Raw genomic sequence first — 19,327 nt, forward strand, 5'->3', positions numbered from 1 at the left:
AAGGAATGTATCTGATATTTTAATTTAATTTTAATTTGGCCCCCCAATGGTGGAACAAACTCCCTCACGACGCCAGGACAGCGGAGTCAATCACCACCTTCCGGAGACACCTGAAACCCCACCTCTTTCAGGAATACCTAGGATAGGATAAAGTAATCCTTCTCACCCCCCCCCCCCTTAAAAGATTTAGATGCACTATTGTAAAGTGGCTGTTCCACTGGATGTCTTAAGGTGAACGCACCAATTTGTAAGTCGCTCTGGATAAGAGCGTCTGCTAAATGACTTAAATGTAAATGTAAATTTAAAGCTTAGTCCCCTGCTGTTCCCTGATTAAGAGGTGATGACCACTCCACTCCACTACCATTGTCAACTTTCTCCTAAAATGATGTCTCATGTTCCCACTCATCCACTGGCACATTGAACATTTTCCTCTTCAAGCACTATCAATTTTCTCTCAATACTGTATGTAGAGTCAATCACAAACTACTACTACTATATTGTAACATTAGTACACATCAATGATTTTACTCCATGGTTGGATTAACTCACGCTTAGCTCTTTTGTCTAACTGTGTAGTGTGTTGTGTTATTGTTTTTTGTCTTCCCAGTCAAATCCTGTCCTGCCCTCAGTGGAAGAGTTGAACTTTTCTCCAACACCATCCATCCATGACAAGACAGTCTTGCACTGAAGCCTCTGAACACCTCAACTCACGCATCATACCCTCATTGAATCACTGCTGTGATCCCTTCCCAACACTGTAAGTAGCCCTCTCATTCCCATTCCCCATAATATTGTACTATAAATGTCTTTATTAAATGCTTTAAGTTGAAATAAAAGGAGTCTTAGACGATTTTTGAAACGCTTTGTCGTCTCCGTGTAGTCCATACCTTTGCCGTGGGTCTCTCATCCTCCTCAGTTTTTCAATTAACCAGCCCCCACTGTTCTTCTTCTAATGTCCTCATTTTCCTTTCATTTACGGCAGAAGAGGTGTTCTCCCACACACCATAACCATCATCATCACCACCACCATCATCGTCATCTCAATAACAGTAAGTCCTAATTGTTTGGCATTATCGTGCATGAGGGTCCTCCTATTAACTTCTATGAGTGCAAGTGAGCCAACAGTACCACCCCTATGTGACATCAGTAGAGAAAAATGGCTGCCAAACTTGGCAACTCTCCGGCAGCTCAGGGCAACGCTTTGATTCATATCTAATCAGGGTTGTCAACCTTCACTTTGACAAATGGCTGGGAGCTCAGTACAATATAGACTTTCCCTACTTTACTGTTGCTTCTCCGGGGCATCTCTCTAACTCTACTGAACTCACTCAAGGACAATTAACTGTGGTGGGCTTTTATTTTGTTAATTTACTTATGGGAGTATACGTGCATACACACACAAAGCATGGCTCTGAGCAGTAGTATGCAAACTACTCTTCAAAATGACTGCAACCTAAAAACACACCAATACTGACAAAAAGGTGTAAGTACATTATGTTTGTGTGAAAACCAGGATGATAAATGACAAAAAGGTTCACTTTAATGCTTTCCTCTTTGCAATTCAAATCCACATATCCCATAAACATACTATACATTTCTCTATCTGCGTCAACTGCAATATGACGGGCCAGGGTTCCACTGCACTGAGGCTTTCTTAACAGCATCAATGTTGATCGGTAACAACAGCAGCAATCTCCAGTGTAACATCCCTTTTATAAAGCCTCAATGAGCATCAAATGAACTGGGCCTGGTACAGAAACTTATGACATCGTTTAGACCAGAACGAGAGCTGAAGTCTTTAGTGCTGTGAGGAACCGAAGACAGACTACTGGTTCATATTATGTATTGTTAGTGTGGAGCCTAGTGGATTATTCTGACAGTATCAGCCCTGTCAAGGCCACAGAGCCCAGGCCCAATCCATATAAACTGAATTGGAAAGGAAAGGAAGGACATTTGGAATCAATAGCATGGATAGATTGCATGAATGTGTGTGGAATGTTTCATGATGACTGCACTAACAAAATCCCAGCCCCATAGTTTTACAACACGTGCTGCATCAGGCATTTACATCAATCAACAATAATGGTAGTGCTAATTCCCATGGAATGTCCGTGTAGACAAGTCCTTCTCTTGGACAGAGAGAATACTATTTGTTCTATTCATCCTGTTTCTATGTGTTGGCCTCTACTAAGGTCAGGGCCAACCAGTAATAGAGTGTATCCTGTAGGTGTGAGACAATGCCCAATTTCCAGAGAAGGGCACACAGAATTCACATTCTTTAATGACAAAAACAGGCTATCAAGTTATTCATCATGTACCACATGATGAACAATACATAACAGTGGAAGATAGGATGGGTCACATCATTCAATGTTAAAGGGGTGGATGGCTTGTTTGAAGAGGTTCCAGACAGTGCAAAGACAGCCAGGTAGAGTGTACTGAGTTCTGACGCTGAGACAGGAAGTCTGGAAAAAAGGGTTGTTAATAGTCAAATACAATTTGAGTGTAAAAGGTTGGAAAGAGGTAGATGGAGGGGACAGCTCACGTACAGTATATCTTATTTTTAGGAGGAAAGCTCAAGGACTAGGGTCAATTTATGTCCTCAATGTGACATTTTTAAACATGCACTTTCAAGAAAAAGAGAAGGAAACTAAGACATCGCTATCCTTGAAGTCCATACAGAAAAACTCAGATGAGCTTAATTAATGGTTTTCTGCCTGTTTTAGTTAGCCACTCAATGCGGATGACACTATTTCCTTAAAGCTATGGCGATATAAAAGAACAACCGCAGTGATCAAAAGGACACTTTTTGATGCTTTGTGTACATTTAAATAAATAATCATCATCATCCCATTTAACTCAGTGGTAACCTAAAAAAAGTCCAGGGGCATACGAAGCAGCCGTGACAATTTCCACCACTGACATTGTTGCCAACTGAAGCCTTAATTCATCGCTAAATTCTTTCAATTAGCAGAAAGCCAATTAAGAGATAATGCGAGCCTACCCTTTCCATCCCTGTCATCTTAGGCATTGGGGAGGGAGGACCGTTGAGTCAGTGTGAATCGGATGGCCTTTCATCTTCCCTGTCAATGGGCCTTAAAGCAGGCATGCTTTCAAATGTCACCACCTCGCTGGCCATATCCACACACAGGGGATGAATCACTGTGGCGTATAGGACCACTGAGCACATTCTTCATATTAATTGGCCGTGGCCAGATCTCCTTCATGGCATCTGGGGTAATTGTGTTAGATCTTACCAGAGGTGAAATGTTCCAACACCATCTGATTCGACAGCATTCCGTTTTTATGTTTGAGAGACATCATTAAACATCAATCGTTGTTATTGTAGGGACAGCTAAACGATACCGTAAATGGGACAACGGAACGATTAATTCACCGTAAATAAAGGCGATGAGGCCTCATTTCACTCCGGGCCAATCCGAGGGAGCAGTGGATGTGCATTTACGGCTGTGTTCCCCCTGTTCGCTCTTCACTTCTCTCCTTTTATTTCACTCATCGTTGTAAACACCACGCAAGTGCTGGTTGATAACTGATGACAAACGAACGCCAGGTGATAAAGGCATAAACCCTGCCAGCGGGGACGCCACAAATCAGCCAGCCATTGTCACTTATGGTGGATGACTGGCATCGCCATGGTGACAGGATGAATTGGAAAGCTCAGTGTGTGACACTGGAGGCAGCACTGAGACAGACACTGGTGATTGATAGAAGTTGGTGGATGGATGGATGGATGCTCCTCTCTTTCACCAAAGATACAAATAACAGAGACAACACAGGTTGGTATTAATGCTAAAGGGAATTCTTGTTCCTTTTGAGGCGACCCGACCAAGTTCAGAAATGTAAGTTATAAATCTATCATTGTCATTGAAAGCAAGTCTAAGAATCGGTAGATCTAGTCTATGTGCAATATTTCTATGCTTCCCGTTCTTAAGTAAATTGTTTGTCTTTTAATTTGGGTTTTGTACACCACCTTCAAACAGATGAAAATACAATACTTTTTGCTTATGGAAAATATGTTTCACAACAGTTTAGATGGTACAATGATTCTCTACACTATACTTGCTTGTTAAGTCGCATAAACTGAAATTTCTCTATTCGAATTTTAGCAACCATGAAATGGTGCATTTTTAACACAGTCAAGGAATTAATTGAAGTCGGATATGCTAACGGAGATACTAGCATTCAAGATCATCATTGTCTTTTTTCTCTTTAAGCTGCAAAAGAGGCAGGTGCCTTAACATATTCACTTGGGAGTCTTTAGTGTGGGATGCTTAGTATAGCAGGAAGCCGTGCTGAGGTGTGTGACCTTCTACCCCCATTGATGTCAAATGTGAGTGCAACTGTCCTGTTGACATCAATTTCTGGTTCATGGCCTATTTTCCTACATTTAAAGATCATGCAAGATATCATGATGAGAATATAAACCTGCAGACTGGGAGATGTTTTGTTTTTCCTCTGTTTCCTTGCTCTTCCATAAGATCTGAGGCCAAGGCCACCCCATGACACTCCTCTGAGATTTGATTATAAATTCAGAGATGCAACAGGGTAATTGGCCTGCTTTATTTTCTATTCTCTCTCTCTCTCTCTCTATCTCTCTCTCTCATGTGAACTTGTTTACTTGTGTAAATGTGTGTGTGTGCAAGTTTGTGTGTGTACCATTGTGAGCGTTTGTGTAACTATGTGTAACGCTCCTTACAGTTTCAGCCATAATTTCAAAAGGGACTACCTGTAGCGATAATACAAGCCAGATAAGTTATTTGACTTGATAGGCAGGGAACACATCAGACAGGGACCCACCCAAGCTGCCATTAGCAGTGTTTATGCAGTCCCAATGAGCCTGGGTGACTGACTCGTCAGGGAGTCCCTGTCCAAGTGGCCAATGCTGCTCTGCAAAGGACACAGGGAAACACAGCTATCCCTCGGTACTCTCTAATATTTCACAAAACACATACTGCCAAACCGTTTTATATTGAAAACAACTGCTTGCAATCTATTCCACTCTGTGGAGAAGAGAGATTGTACATCGGGTGGGAAATAGAGGACAGGAAAACAGGAACCTGACAGATACCCTATTCAGTACACACAATTCAATGATGAATTATAGGATGCACACAGCACTTTTTCTTGGTTATTGCCTAGGGCCTACAACTTCAATACAAGTGGGAATGTAAATATACAAGTAAAAATAAACATTTATTGGGAAGTGTTTTGACAAATGCCACGATAGACCCAATAAACTGTGATCTTCCGTTTCTTAATTCTGTAAATAAATGAATCAACTAATTCAGTGTAGCCAAGCGTGCTGGTTTAATTGCAGGCGACGTAACGTAAGTAGCAGACACATCACGAGGACATTAGGAACGGTGGTCCTCACTACGGGCTGATGGTAATTGCTGTCCTGGCGTCCGGGAATTATGTGGTACCTGATTTATGGAATGCGGCTGCCCAACGCATGCACAGAGCACCAGGTCCCCACTGAATAACCAAATGACAGGCCTTTGGAAGCCCGGTGTAAAGACTCAGGCACACACAGGAACCTCTGAGGCAAGCTCAATAATGCCTCCAGATAGGCCCATTCAGCAGACTGAGAATGGGGTCATCTGTTAGCTGAGACAGACAGATAAAGGAGCGCCTGGTATTTGGAGACCTTTGGGAGGCACGATGACATATAAAAGGTAAAGCGAGTTAATCGGCTCTGTATTCAAATTATATGGCTTTGTAGGTGTGACTTGGTGGATACATGATTGTTGGAAATGCCTGGAGGTTTGTGTTGTTGGGAAAGGATGCTTCAGTATTTAGAGCCAGGACTCTTTACTGACCTTGGAAAACCCCAGGCCCCAGTTATGGGCTATTTCTAGGGCTTGGTGGTTTTCCTGCTCAGGTCACGTTAGTCAGGAAAAACTCATGGACCTGGATATAAATGATACACTCAAGTCCCAACATTAATATGAGACTTAAGACTGACTGTCTGTTGTATACAGCCCAAGGGTGTAATATATAAATGAGCATGTCTTCTAATTTAAAGTGCACAGAATGACCAGGAGGAGATGACAAGTATGTTTTTTTTCCCGATGGAGAGCCTTTGATGTCAACTAAAACCAGTGTCCCAAACCTGCTGTTAGACGGACTGTGGGTCCTGCAGCTGCTTCCCTGTGCGGTGACAATACCTTACAGCCAGTGATTAGCACAAGGACAGGTTTTTAAAAGCAGACGATACGATGTAAACAGGCCAACTTGAAGAGCTTGTTTTTTTTTACTGGCTGCATATGGAGGAGAGAATGGAGAATGAACAGAAAAAGGGGGAGTGACAAGGCTAATCTCCCAGAGAGCAGGTTTCGAGTGTCTGAAGTTTGTTTGTTTTTGGAACAAGATGGCACTAGGCAACGCAGCGAGTGTCCATCTTTGTTCATCTGTGTCTTATTTATAGGAAGAGAGATAAATCAGCCTGGAAAAAGGAAGCAGCAAAAAAGAGAATGCAGAAAAAAAGATTTTGTGATTTTAACAATCTGATGATTTCCACAGATTACAATATAAATAACACACAAGATCAGGATGCAGATATCCCCAGTTTTGAATTAATTGATGCGATTACTTATGCAGGCTAGCCGGCCGTATGGTGGATGTGTTCAAGCGGGAGCTGAACCCGTGCCAAGAGGATACACTTCATGATTTATTCAAAGCAAAGGCCCCTTTTGAATTGTCTTTATTACTTAAGGGATAAGGTGGTGTGGTATATGGCCAATATACCACGGCTAAGGGCTGTTCTTACGCACGACGCAACGCGGAGTGCCTGGATACAGCCCTTAGCCGTGGTATATTGGCCATATTCTACAAACCCCCAAGGTGAGTTATTGCTATTATAAACTGTTTACCAACGTAATTAGTGGAGTAAAAATAAATGTGTTGTCATACCCGTGGTATACGGTCTGATATACCACAGCTGTCAGCCAAACAGCATTCAGGGCTCAAAATACAAAGTTTATCATTTGAGATATATACTGAGCATCGTTAAACAAAATCTGGGAGGTGATATTATATAAAAATGTTAAACTAGACCAAGGACATTCCAAGGGCTAATAAAGTGCGTTCAAAATACTGCTTCATGAAAGAAAACCTGCTGCTTTTTAATTTAAATGTTAGCATATGGAATGATTTCTTCAGGCCACTACTATTTCTCTATGATTCTTCATATCAGTCCGTAAATGATTAAATCAACATTGAAGCCATTTGAAAACATGCTGCTGCTGTTTTGAAGAAAAAAAAATATCCAGGTACATTTTCCATTACATTACATTTTCAGTGGCATTACACTTGACTCTCTTTTGCACAGCAATCTGGCCCTACTGCTGTTAGCTTTACAGAGAAAGCCTCCCTCCACCGACGCAAAAAACTGGGAGCACCAAAGTATTACCCTTTCAGCTACAGATGAATAATGCAAAGTTCCTTTCCCAAAAGAAAATGTATCACATGAAATTAAAGGATGGCTGTGTCCTGGTCCCTCTCTCCTCACCGGGAGCGGTGTTGTGGGTTCAGGAAGTTGAGTTTGGCTAAATTGCTTTTTGCTGAATGATAAATACTAGTAGAGAGAGGAGGTAGCCCCGGGAAACGAGATGTTAAACTTTGCCATGTATAATTTAACATGACACGAATAGCGCTCACATTGAAAAACCACCCCTGCAATCCGCCACCCCTCAATTATTAAAGCTGAACTTCCCTGGGGTACAGTGTGGTTCAACGTGGATATGATGTAATCTACAGCTATTACAGTGACCTGCAGTCACATTTAATCCACAACCAGAATTAACTGTGGAGAACAACTCATTAAATTCTACTATTAGGCTTTTTCAGATAACACATTCCTTTTTTCACATCTATTTTCAACACATTATATAAAAAATAAATTGTTGTTGCTTTGTGTCCATAGTATAGGACACAGTTCCAGGACTACACACTGGATTGCGATTAGCGAGGGTCAATGAGTTTGACTCATCGAATCACCCCCATTAGTAAGAGGCCAGACCAATGTCAACGACCTTCTCCATCTTGACTTGTACTCATTATTTGTGGTTGACAGAAACACGGGGCCAATGGCCATTTTCTAACATGGGATTAAGCAAGAGGACGGAGACAGTGTTTCAGAGGAAAACACATTTCTACTTTTTGAGCTAATCCTATCTGAGTCATAAAATATGAACAGCGACTAAGCGAAACCAGTTGTGCGTAGAATATTTGAAGTGTAACTGTCACGCCCTGACCTTAGTTATCTTTGTTTTCTTTTTTCTTTTGGTTAGGTCAGGGTGTGACGAGGGTGGAATGTGTGTTTTCGTCTTGTCTAGGGTTTTTTGTATATCTATGGGGTTTTGGGATTGTCTAGGTAAATGTAGGTCTATGGTGGCCTGAATTAGTTCCCAATCAGAGACAGCTGTTTATCGCTGTTTCTGATTGGGGATCCTATTTAGGTTGCCATTTTCCATTTTGGTTTGTGGGTTATTGTCTATGTGTAGTTGCCTGTAAGTACTCGTGGTGCGGTGTAGAGTTTGTTCGGTCAGTGTTAAGTCTTCATTAAAAGAAGTATGTATTCTTATCACGCTGTTCCTTGGTCTCCTCGTTATGACGAACGTGACAGTAACATACATTCCTTTGGATGTAGAGCACAGGACGAGGAATACATAAGAATTTCATAGGTAGATGATTTGTCACCAAAAGTGGTTGCTTTTCAATAAAAATGTTGAACAGAAATATATTATATTCTCAATCTGTTTCAACAATATAGTGACTGTGTTATAGTCTAATCTGTAGACTACAGTGGACTGTAACATACTCCAGTAGTACCCACCTCTTTTATCCAGACTGTGTTGGACGCTGTCCTCCCCCTTCCTCAGGCTGTCAGTGTGCTGGCTGTGGTTCAGTGTCCCCTGGCTGGGGCCATACTCCTCCAAGCCCAGGACATTCCCATCGCTCAGCTGGTTGTGGACCTGGTTGGGTGTGGAGGTGTGTGTGTGTCCCATCTGATCGTCCTCATCACAGTCATAGTCATCGAGGATGGGGGTCTCCCGGATGGGCATGCCAATGACAGAACTGTGCTGGAGCTGCCGGGAGCCCCGGAAGCTGTCCCTACCCTGGGGCCCCAGCAGCACAGAGGGGATGTAGTGGATCTCATGGGTGGCCTCGGTGCTGGCGCTTTTCTGGGGGACACGTCGGCGCTTGCACCAGCGGTGACGTGTGTACAGCACCAGCGTGAAGAGGAGGATGAGGAGGAGGAGAGCGATCAGGCCTCCCTGGAAGAAAGAGGGAGAGAGACGTGAGAGTGAGACAGACATAAACAAGCATGCATTTGCACAAAAAGAGAGACACTATTAGAGATTATGAGTGAATCTAGTCTGAGTGAGAACAAGTTGGTCAAGTTTCTCCGGAGCAGGCGGTCTGTTGAAATGTCCTGTTTGGTTCAGTGAGTCAACAAATGGAGCGCTGTCCTTGGCGCTGAAATGGAGAGAAGATCTCTCTCCTCTCTCCTCTATCTCTTATTTTCTTTCTCTTTCCTTGTCAAAGACACACACACACACACACACACACACACACACACACACACACACACACACACACACAAAGCCAGTTAGTCCCACAGCCCTAGGAATTACACATGCCAATGTGTTACGGGTGTTACTAGCCTAACTAAACCCAATCTTCGTCTCCAAGCCATAGCCTACCCCTCAAAACCTGCTCATGTAAAGGCACATCCATCACCAAGGCACATCCATTGCTACATGTCCCATTTCATGCCATAACAGACACATCAAAAACCTTCTAGCAGCCAATCTGAGAGTGAATAGCACATTTAATCCATACACATACAGTCCTGTGTATAGAATGATAGAGCGGACATATTCCAAGAGTAACCAACAATTATTTACACTAGTGGTCAATGGATAGACCACAGTGAGAATCAGACAAATCGCGACCACCCTAATGCCATCCAGCCTCTACTGCAGCCAGACACCGAAAAAGCACAGTCGCCGCATTTTGACGCGACACCCTTCCCACAATTCCCTGTGCTTACTGTATGATGCATAACAAGAGCAGATAGGGTTATTCATCACAACATTTAAAATTCCATCTTCATGAGGAAAAACAAACCTCTCTCAAATTATAACTCATGCACTGCTGGGTGGCCATAAATCACACTAGGAAGAGATGGGCAACTCCAAGGAGAGGAACGTCCTCTGGACAAATGTGTTCATTAATCTCCAATAGGAGAGCGGCGTCTGAGAAATACACTCCCCCTCTGAAACAAAGTCACCCGGCAACAACAGAAGAGAGAGCTCCTGTTTCACACAAAACTTACAGAACTCCAGGGAAACTGTTCAGAACTTTTCAGAAATTCCCATGGCTAAAAGGATGGTGTAGAAATGGAATTGAGACTGGCAATGTGAAATTAGAAACAGAATAAATAATAAAAAAAGAGGTAAGACCTGGGCATTTCAAAAACAATGGTCAGTGATCATAGCTGTAAAAGTAAAGATCTGCGCCAATAATCATTACTGACTATTAAAATGTAACATTAGGTGGTTCTACTTTTGCACTCTCTTCCATTCCAACAAGAATGTTAATTCATAGTGGTGGATGTATCCATGGGGGATATGTGGTTCTCCTTCATCTTAAGACCCTACATATCCCTGCTGCTCTGGAGTCACTCCACAGGTAAGAGATGGAGGATTCAACTCTCTCCCTCTCCATCGCTTGCGTTTTTTAATCCCTCTCTTTCTCTTCCTCCCTTCATCAGTCCCTTTTGCTCCCCTTTCAGCTTTCTTTTCCTCTGCTCTCTCCCTCCCTCTCTCCCTCCCTCACAGATTACCACCTACTCATATGGCGCATGGTCTGGCCACAAACTCACGGCTTACAGCACTGACGTTTTTTCAACATCCTTTAGAACCAATTAAGAATAAATGAATAGATTAACAAATGACTGAGAGCTAAAACCATCTGGCAGAGTTGAATATGCAACCTAGCTGCTACATCAACACTGAGCCACAATTGAATGCATCCTACTTCTCATCGTCATACTGAAAGCCAATATCCATGTATTCAATAACGAATAGGGATGAGTGGATCAAAATGAAGCATCAATGTGTTGTACAGCTGACACATGTATAACCCCTCTCATCAGCAGGTTAGCATTTTTTTTGTCATGAATCTTGTTCTGGAGGCAGCTCTGCAGAGTGGTCACTAGCTAGCACAGCCACAATGTAATAATATTTTTTGCCTAACCCTAACTTTAACCACACTGCTAACCCTAATACCTAACCTTTACATGACATTAAGTTAACACATTTTTGTTTTCATACATTTTTACAATATAGCCAATTTCGACTTTGCAGCTGGCTTAACTAACAAAAAATTGCACATTTCTGCCTCCAGAACAAGACTCATTACAATAAACATCAACCTGAATATCATCATGCTCTGCTGAAGAGGCTCTGAAATAAAGACAAGCTCTTGTCAGTGATTTTCATCATAATAAGCTTTGCCCCGGGGATAAACTGTGGAATAAAAACAACAAAACACTAAGCTAACCCATCATGCACCTGTTCAGTTCTGTTGCCACCATCTTGGCACAAGGGAAGCAGCTCTCTTCCTGGCAGGCACACTGAGAAATGAGATAGCTGTAGTACATTCATCTTCAGGAAACTCATTGAACAAACAATGTATCCACACATACATATACATATGCGTACATCTGTGTACATAGTAACAGATTAATTTATCACATGCACAGACGCAGATGAATATACTCATGTACTGTACATGAAAGAAAAAAGTAATCCATGACCCCCACACACATATACTCAAACATCTGCTCAATTTCTGTGCCTTGATATGGGTACATCTGTTCGCACACACACACACACACAGTATTTTACCACACACACACACACCCATGTACTGTGCAATAAATAAAAAGTAATCCATACCCCCCACACACATACACTCCAACATCTGCTCAATTTACGTGCCTTGAGGCAATGCAATACCAATTCCGAGATGTATTTGATACAGAGTGGTGACTGTGTGTACCTCTCACATCAGTGAGGGTGTTAACAGTGCTGTACCACAACAAATGGATGCTCTCATAGGCCTGTTTCTGGGTGAGCAAACTGTTGTAGCCTATATCAGATGAATCCTCAGTGGAGTGGACCTGAGGCCCTGCATCTCCTTTCTTTCTTTCTCTCTCATTCTCTTTCTCGCTCTCCCTCATCCCCCTCTTCCCCACATGAAGTTAAAATGCCATGTGTCCAGGCAGCTGCTATCTACTCTGCCCATCCAACTGCAACTCCCAGAGCCAAGGGACGGAAGACTCGGCTCACTGGTTACTGTGGCCACTTTATTCTACGCCTACAGGGGAACCTTTCCCATCACCCACCAGGGTCAGGAAGTGATGTCACCAGGAGTGTGGTCTCAAACAGGTAGTGTGACAAGATGAGGAGATGGAGGGGAAAAGAGCTACATGTGCTGTGAGCCTAGAGTTGTCCCCTATGATGTTTTCAATGAAGCTAGGTGACTGAGAAGAATATAGTTAACAATTGTAATTGTGATTCAGAAAAATTTAAAATGAAATGAACCATGAAGTACACTGCATGTGGTGAGTTAATTGTAAGAACAACCAAAACAGAGAAAGCGAATTGCTAAATAAATAAAAAATATTCACAGCCAACATAAAAATAGTTCCAAGATAATTGAAAAATGAAATATAGAAAGCCCACAACCTGAGCCATGAAATCATCAGGGAAATGACATTGACCCTCGGTGGCCCTACTTAATCATGAAATCTAATTAAACTCTGGTTGAAAACTGAATGGAAAATCTCCACAAGCTTAACTGAAAATAGCAGGTTGACCTCCACATTCTGTTTCTCTTTGTAGTATGGCTACAGAAAGGCAGGCGTGTTGGTTGGCTCTGTCTGATTGGCTATCAGTCCCATCACCACCCACCCCTGAGCCCCCATCGCCTCCCCATACCTCTCCATGCCGCCCCCTTGGCCCTGAATCTGGTCCCTGGGAAAGGTGAGAGATTTGTGGGTAGATGTGCCTGTTGCTGGCCCTCCTGAATTACATCAGGGAATTAGGCCTGAGTTACTGCTTTGCCGCACGCCCACCCTGCATCTCACAATGCCTCCCCTCCTCCTCCTCCTCCTCAGCCAAGCAGTTCTAGCCAGCCCTGGCTCTCTGGATCTCTGGGTGTCATCATATGCAGAGGGATGCCCTGCATACATAGATCATTGAGATAGATAATGTTTTATTTATATTCAGGGGAATCTATGTGCAGGGAGAAGGAATGAAAAGGAATGAAAAGCAGATCGAGAGAGCAACGGGAAACGAACAGAACAAAAATGAGGACATGCTGTCAACTTCCAAGCTGTCACAGAGCTGGTCATAACTCAGCAGACTTGAAACAGACACCACAGCTACATAACAGGCTGTAAGACCGCATGCATCAGAGGAAAATAGCCAGTTATTATATAACTGATTTACTAAGCGTTTGCAACACTGCAAAAGCATGAATCATGTTTGGTTCCCCAGAGTAAATTCAACATTGAATGTATCAATAAACAGTGCTTGTGAGAAGGGATACAGTATTAAGGTAAAGTATAAATGAAGACTGTATTCTGTCTGAGCCTCGTGTTGGGTGTTGTATTCTGTTTGAGTCTCGTATTAGGTGTTGCATTTTGTTTGAGCCTCGTGTTTGGTGTTGTATTCTGTTTGAGCCTTGTGTTGGGTGTTGCATTCTGTTTGAGCCTCATGTTGGGAGTTGTATTCTGTTTGAGCCTTGTGTTGGGTGTTGTATTGCCTACTTGGTCCATGATGCCAGTGATGTGTAAATGTGGTCCGTGTTGTGAGTTGAACAGGGTAGGGTGTGTCAGGGCATTAGAGTTTCAAGTTTTAATGTCACATGCACAAGTACAGTGAAATGCCTTTCTTGCTAGCTCTTACCCCAACAATGCAGCAATAACAATGTAATATTAAAAATGACAAGGTCGAACAAAAAAAATAAGAAGAACACGATAAAGTAGGTAAGCATACTATATACAGGGTCAGTTCCAGCACCATATTTACAATGTGCAGTCATACTGGATCGATAGAGGTAGATATGTATAGAGGTAAGGTGACAAGGCATCAGGATATATGATAAACAGAGCAGCAGCAGCGTATATAATTATTGTATTTGAGTGGGTGTGTAGAGTCAGTTTAAATGTATGTGCATATGGTTGAGTGAGGAAATGATGGAGTGTTTGTGTGTTAGTGTATGTGTGTTAGAGTATCAGGGTGAGCAGTGTGTAGGGCCCTGTGAGTGTGCATAGAGACAGTGCAAAAATAAGAATAAAATACAAAAATAGTCTGTGTAACCATTTTGTTAGCTATTTAGTTAGCTATTTAGCAGTCTAATACACCAGCTGACTGCTCAGCTGTCAGGGCATCTGACACAGCTTTCACTGATTGAGTCACAGATGGAGAGGAATGATGTCTATGATACAGAACCACTAGTATGACATGGTTGTATTGTATTACTTGTGATAAACTGAAATTGGTTGATTTGTTGATATTATATGGTGCATTTGGAAAGTATTCAGACCCCTTGCCTTTTTCGATATTTTGTTATGTTACAGCCCTATTCTAAAATGTATTACGTTTGTGTTTTATTCTCATCAAACAATTTAAACAATACCCAATAATGACAAAGTGAAAACAGGTTTTTAGAAATTTTAGCAAATGTATAAAAAAAAAAATCAATACTTACTTTACATATGTATTCAGACTGTTGGCTATGTGACTCAAAATTGAGCTCATGTGCATCCTGTTTCCATTGATCATCCTTGAGATGTTTCCACAACTTGATTGGAGTCCACCTGTGGTAAATTCAAATGATTGGGCATGATTTGGCAAGGCACACACCTGTCTATTATAAGGTCCCACGGTTGACAGTGCATGTCAGAGCAAAAACCAAGCCATGAGGTCAAAGGAATTGTCCGTAGAGCTCCGAGACAGGATTGTGTCGAGGCACAGATCTGAAGAAGGGGACCAACAAATGTCTGCAGCATTGAAGATCCTCAAGAACACAGTGGCCTCCAAATTTTTTACATGGATGACATTTGGAACCACCAAGACTCTTCCTAGTGCTGGCCGCCCGGTCAAACAGAGCAATCGGGGGAGAAGGGCCTTAGTCAGGGAGGTGACAAAGAACCCGATGGTCACTGTGACAGAGCTCCAGAGTTCCTCTATGGAGATGGGATAAGCTTCCAGAAGGACAACCATCTCTGCAGCACTCCAATCAGACTTTCATGGTAGAGTGGACAGACAGAAGCCACTAGTCAGTAAAAGGCACATGACAGCCCGCTTGGAGTCCCTAAAGGACTATCAGACCATGAGAAACAAGATTATCTGGTCTGATGAAACCAAGATTGAACTCTTTGGCCTGAATGTGAAGCGTCACTTCTGGAGGAAACCTAGCAACATCCCTACGGTGAAGCATGGTGGTGGCAGCATCATGCTGTGCGGATCTTTTACTGCGGAAGGGATTGGGAGACTAGTCAGGATTGAGGGAAAAATGAACAGAGTAAAGTACAGAGATCCTTGATGAAAACCTGCTCCAGAGCACTCAGGACCTCAGACTGGGGTGAAGGTTCACCTTCCAACAGGACAAGGACCCTAAGCACACAGACAAGACAACGCAGGAGTGGCTTCGGGACAAATCTCTGAATGTCCTTGGGTGCCACAGCCAGAGTCCGGACTTGAACCAGATCGAACATCTCTGGAGAGACCTAAAAATATCTGTGCAGCAACACTCCCCATCCATCCTGACAGAGCTTAATCTGCAGAGAATACAGGTGTGCCAAGCTTGTTGTGTCATACCCAAGAAGACTCTGTAATCGCTGTAATCGCTGCATAAGGTGCTTCAACAAAGTACTGAGTCAAGGGTCTGAATACTTATGTAAATGTGATATTTAAGGCTTTATTTTTTTAAATACATTTGCAAAAGATTCTAAAAACCTGATTTTGCTTTGTCATTATGGGGTATTGTGTGTAGATTGATGAGACAAAAAAACTATTTTATCCCTTTAAGAATAAGACTGTAACGTAACAAAATGTGAGAAAAGTCAAGGGGTCTGAATACTTTCCGAATACACTGTACAGTGTACTTGTCACGACTTCCGCCGAAGTCGGTTCCTCTCTTTGTTCGGGCGGCGTTCGGCGGTCGACGTCACCGGCTTTCACACTTACATGTGTTATGTGCTGTCATTTGGTACCGGTATTAAAGTGCGCCTGTTCATTATACTCCGCTCTCCTGCACTTGACTTTGCCTCCCTTATACACGCATTACAGAATGGAGTCCCCAGGAGCAGACGCCCTCCCAGTTGCAGTGGAGGAACGCGTTCAGCTGCACGCGACCATGTTGCAACGTCTGGACACAGCCATGGATCGCGTGCTGCAGACTATGGATCGTTGAGAGAGAGGAGGAGGTTTTTCAGCGCCTCCACCTGCCCCACTACAACAGGTCCCACTGTCCACCCCTCTTTCACCTGGTCCCAGCGGGATTCGACTTGCGCTCCCGAGGGAGTATGATGGGACAGCTGCCGGATGCCAGGGGTTTCTACTACAGCTGGAGCTCTACCTGGCGACCGTCCACGCGGCTCCTTCGGGACGTGAGAGTGTGTCCGCCCTCGTCTCCTGCCTCTCAGGCAACACCTTGGAGTGGGCCAACGCCATATGGAGTGAGGGAGATGCGGCATTGGACCATTATGCAGACTTCACCCGGCGCTTTCGGGCAGTGTTCGACCACCTGCCTGAGGGTCGAGCGGCGGGTGAACGTCTGTTCCACCTGAGGTAGGGGACGAGGAGCGCGCAGGATTTTGCCTCGGAACCCTGGCCGCCAGCGCGGGATGGAACGACAGGGCCCTGGTTGATCACTACAGGTGCAGTCTGCGCGAGGAAGTCCGCCGGGAGTTGGCCTGCCGAGACACCACCCTCACATTGGACCAGCTGGTGGACCTGTCCATCCGGCTGGACAACCTGCTGACTGCCCGCGGACGTCCGGATCTGGACCTGTCAGTTCCATCCCCCAGCACCTCAGCTCTGACGCCCATGGAGCTGGGAGGTGCTGCACTTAGGGCGACCGGAGGAGGAGCCATTCCCTGCACCATCTGTGGCCGCAGAGGGCACACTGCTGGTCGGTGCTGGGGGGGTTCCTCAAGGAGCCGAGGCAGCAGGCAGTGCACTATCGTGTCACCCCAGGTGAGTCGGCACCAGGCTCACCCAGAGCCCCCTGTTGCTCACATGTAGGTGTTTATTTCATTTCCTGAGTTTTCCCCGCATTCCTAGCATAAGGTGCTAGTAGATTCAGGCGCAGCTGGGAATTTTATTGACCGTTCATTTGCTCATAGTTTAGGGATTCCCCTTGTTCCTGTGGATATGCCCTTCCCTGTACATGCCCTAGATAGTCGACCATTAGGGTCAGGGCTGATTAGGGAGGCCACCGCTCCACTTAATATGGTTACGCAGGAGGGTCATAAGGAGAGAATCAGTCTGTTCCTTATTGATTCTCCTGCGTTTCCCGTAGTGCTGGGCTTACCCTGTTTGGCCTGTAATGACCCCGCTATTTCGTGGCAACAGATGGCTCTCAAGGGGTGGTTTCCATCGGTGCGACTACGGTGGAAAGTCCAGATCAGGTCTCCACCGTGTGCATCCCCTCAGATTATGCCCGATTTGGCTCTCACATTCTGTAAAAAGAGGGTGACTAAATTACCACCTCATCGACGGGGGGATTGTGCGATAAATCTCCTGGTAGACGCAGCACTTCCCAGGAGTCACGTGTATCCTCTGTCACAGGAGGAGACGGTGGCTATGGAAACATATGTCTCCGAATCCCTGGGTCAGGGATACATTCGGCTCTCCACTTCACCTGCCTCCACAAGATTATTTTTTGTGAAGAAGAAGGATCGGGGTCTGCGCCCGTGTATTGACTATCGAGGGATCAATCAGATCACTGTGCGGTACAGCTACCCGCTGCCTCTCATCACCAGTGCGATCGAGTCAATGCACGGGGCACGTTTCTTCACAAAATTGGATCTCAGGAGAGCTTACAACCTAGTGCATAGAGGGGGATGAGTGGAAGACTGCATTTAGTACCACCTCAGGGTACTATGAGTACCTCGTCATGCCGTACGGGTTGATAAATGCTCCATCAGTCTTCCAGGTCTTTGTTGCCGAAATTCTCCGGGACCTGCACGGGCAGGGTGTAGTGGTGTATATCGACGACATTCTGATATACTCCGCTACACGTGCCGAGCATCTGTCCCTGGTGCTTGGTCGACTGTTGGATCATGACCTGTACGTCAAGGCTGAGAAATGTCTGTTCTTCCAACAGTCCGTCTCCTTCTTAGGGTACCGCATTTCCATGTCAGGGGTGGAGATGGAGAGTGTCCGCATTTCAGGCGTGCGTAATTGGCCGACTCCCACCACGGTAAAGAAGGTGCAGCAGTTTCTATGGTATGCCAACTACTACCGGAGGTTTATCCTGGGTTTTGGTCTGGTAGCAGCTCCCATTACCTCACTGCAGAAGGGGGGACCGGTGCGGCTGCAGTGGTCGGCTGAGGAGGACAGGGCTTTTTGGTGACCTGAAGGATCTGTTTACCTCGGCTCCCGTGCTGGCTCATCTGGATCCCGCTTTGGCGTTCATAGTGGAGGTGACGCGTCCGAGGCTGGGATAGGAGCCGTGCTCTCTCGGCGCTCACGCACGCCACCAAAGCTCCACCCCTGTGCGAATGGTTCAAGTGCTCGGAGGAGACCTGGGACGCCGCCCATGTGCACCTACAACGGGCCGCAAGGCGGCAAAAAGCGAGTGCCGACCGTCACCACAGCGAGTCCCCGGTGTTCGCACCAGTGTACAGGGTCTGGCTCTTGACCCAAAACCTGCCCCTCTGCCTGCCCTGCCGGAAGCTGGGTCCGCGGTTTATGGGGCCACTTAAAGTCCTGATGAGACTGAACGAGGTATGCTATATATAGATGACAGTTTCCCCCAGATTATCGCATTAATCCCTCGTTCCATGTGTCTCTCCTCAGGCCGGTGGTGGCTGGTCCACTCCAGGAATCTGAGGTGCGGGAGGTTCCTCCGCCCCCTCTGGACATCGGGGGGGCCCCGGCGTATGCTAGGTACCTCGTGGGGTGGGAGTGGTACGGTCCGGAGGAGAGTCCTGGACCCTTCGTTGCTGCGGGATTTCCACCGTCTCCATCCGGATCACCCTGTGCCTCGTCCTCTG

At 44.8% G+C, this 19,327-nt stretch overlaps 1 protein-coding gene across 1 annotated transcript in view; it reads right to left on the reverse strand.

Moving 5' to 3' along the window:
• LOC115101181 (astrotactin-2-like) overlaps window positions 1–19,327 on the reverse strand; it is a 527,175-nt gene that overhangs the window by 395,532 nt on the left and 112,316 nt on the right. Inside the window, exon 3 of the mRNA XM_029620468.2 lies at window positions 8,858–9,299. Coding sequence (XP_029476328.1) covers window positions 8,858–9,299 — 442 coding nt within the window. The remainder of the gene's footprint in view (window positions 1–8,857; window positions 9,300–19,327) is intronic.

The sequence above is a fragment of the Oncorhynchus nerka genome, linkage group LG19 (assembly GCF_034236695.1).
Source record: "Oncorhynchus nerka isolate Pitt River linkage group LG19, Oner_Uvic_2.0, whole genome shotgun sequence".
Taxonomy (NCBI): domain Eukaryota; kingdom Metazoa; phylum Chordata; class Actinopteri; order Salmoniformes; family Salmonidae; genus Oncorhynchus; species Oncorhynchus nerka.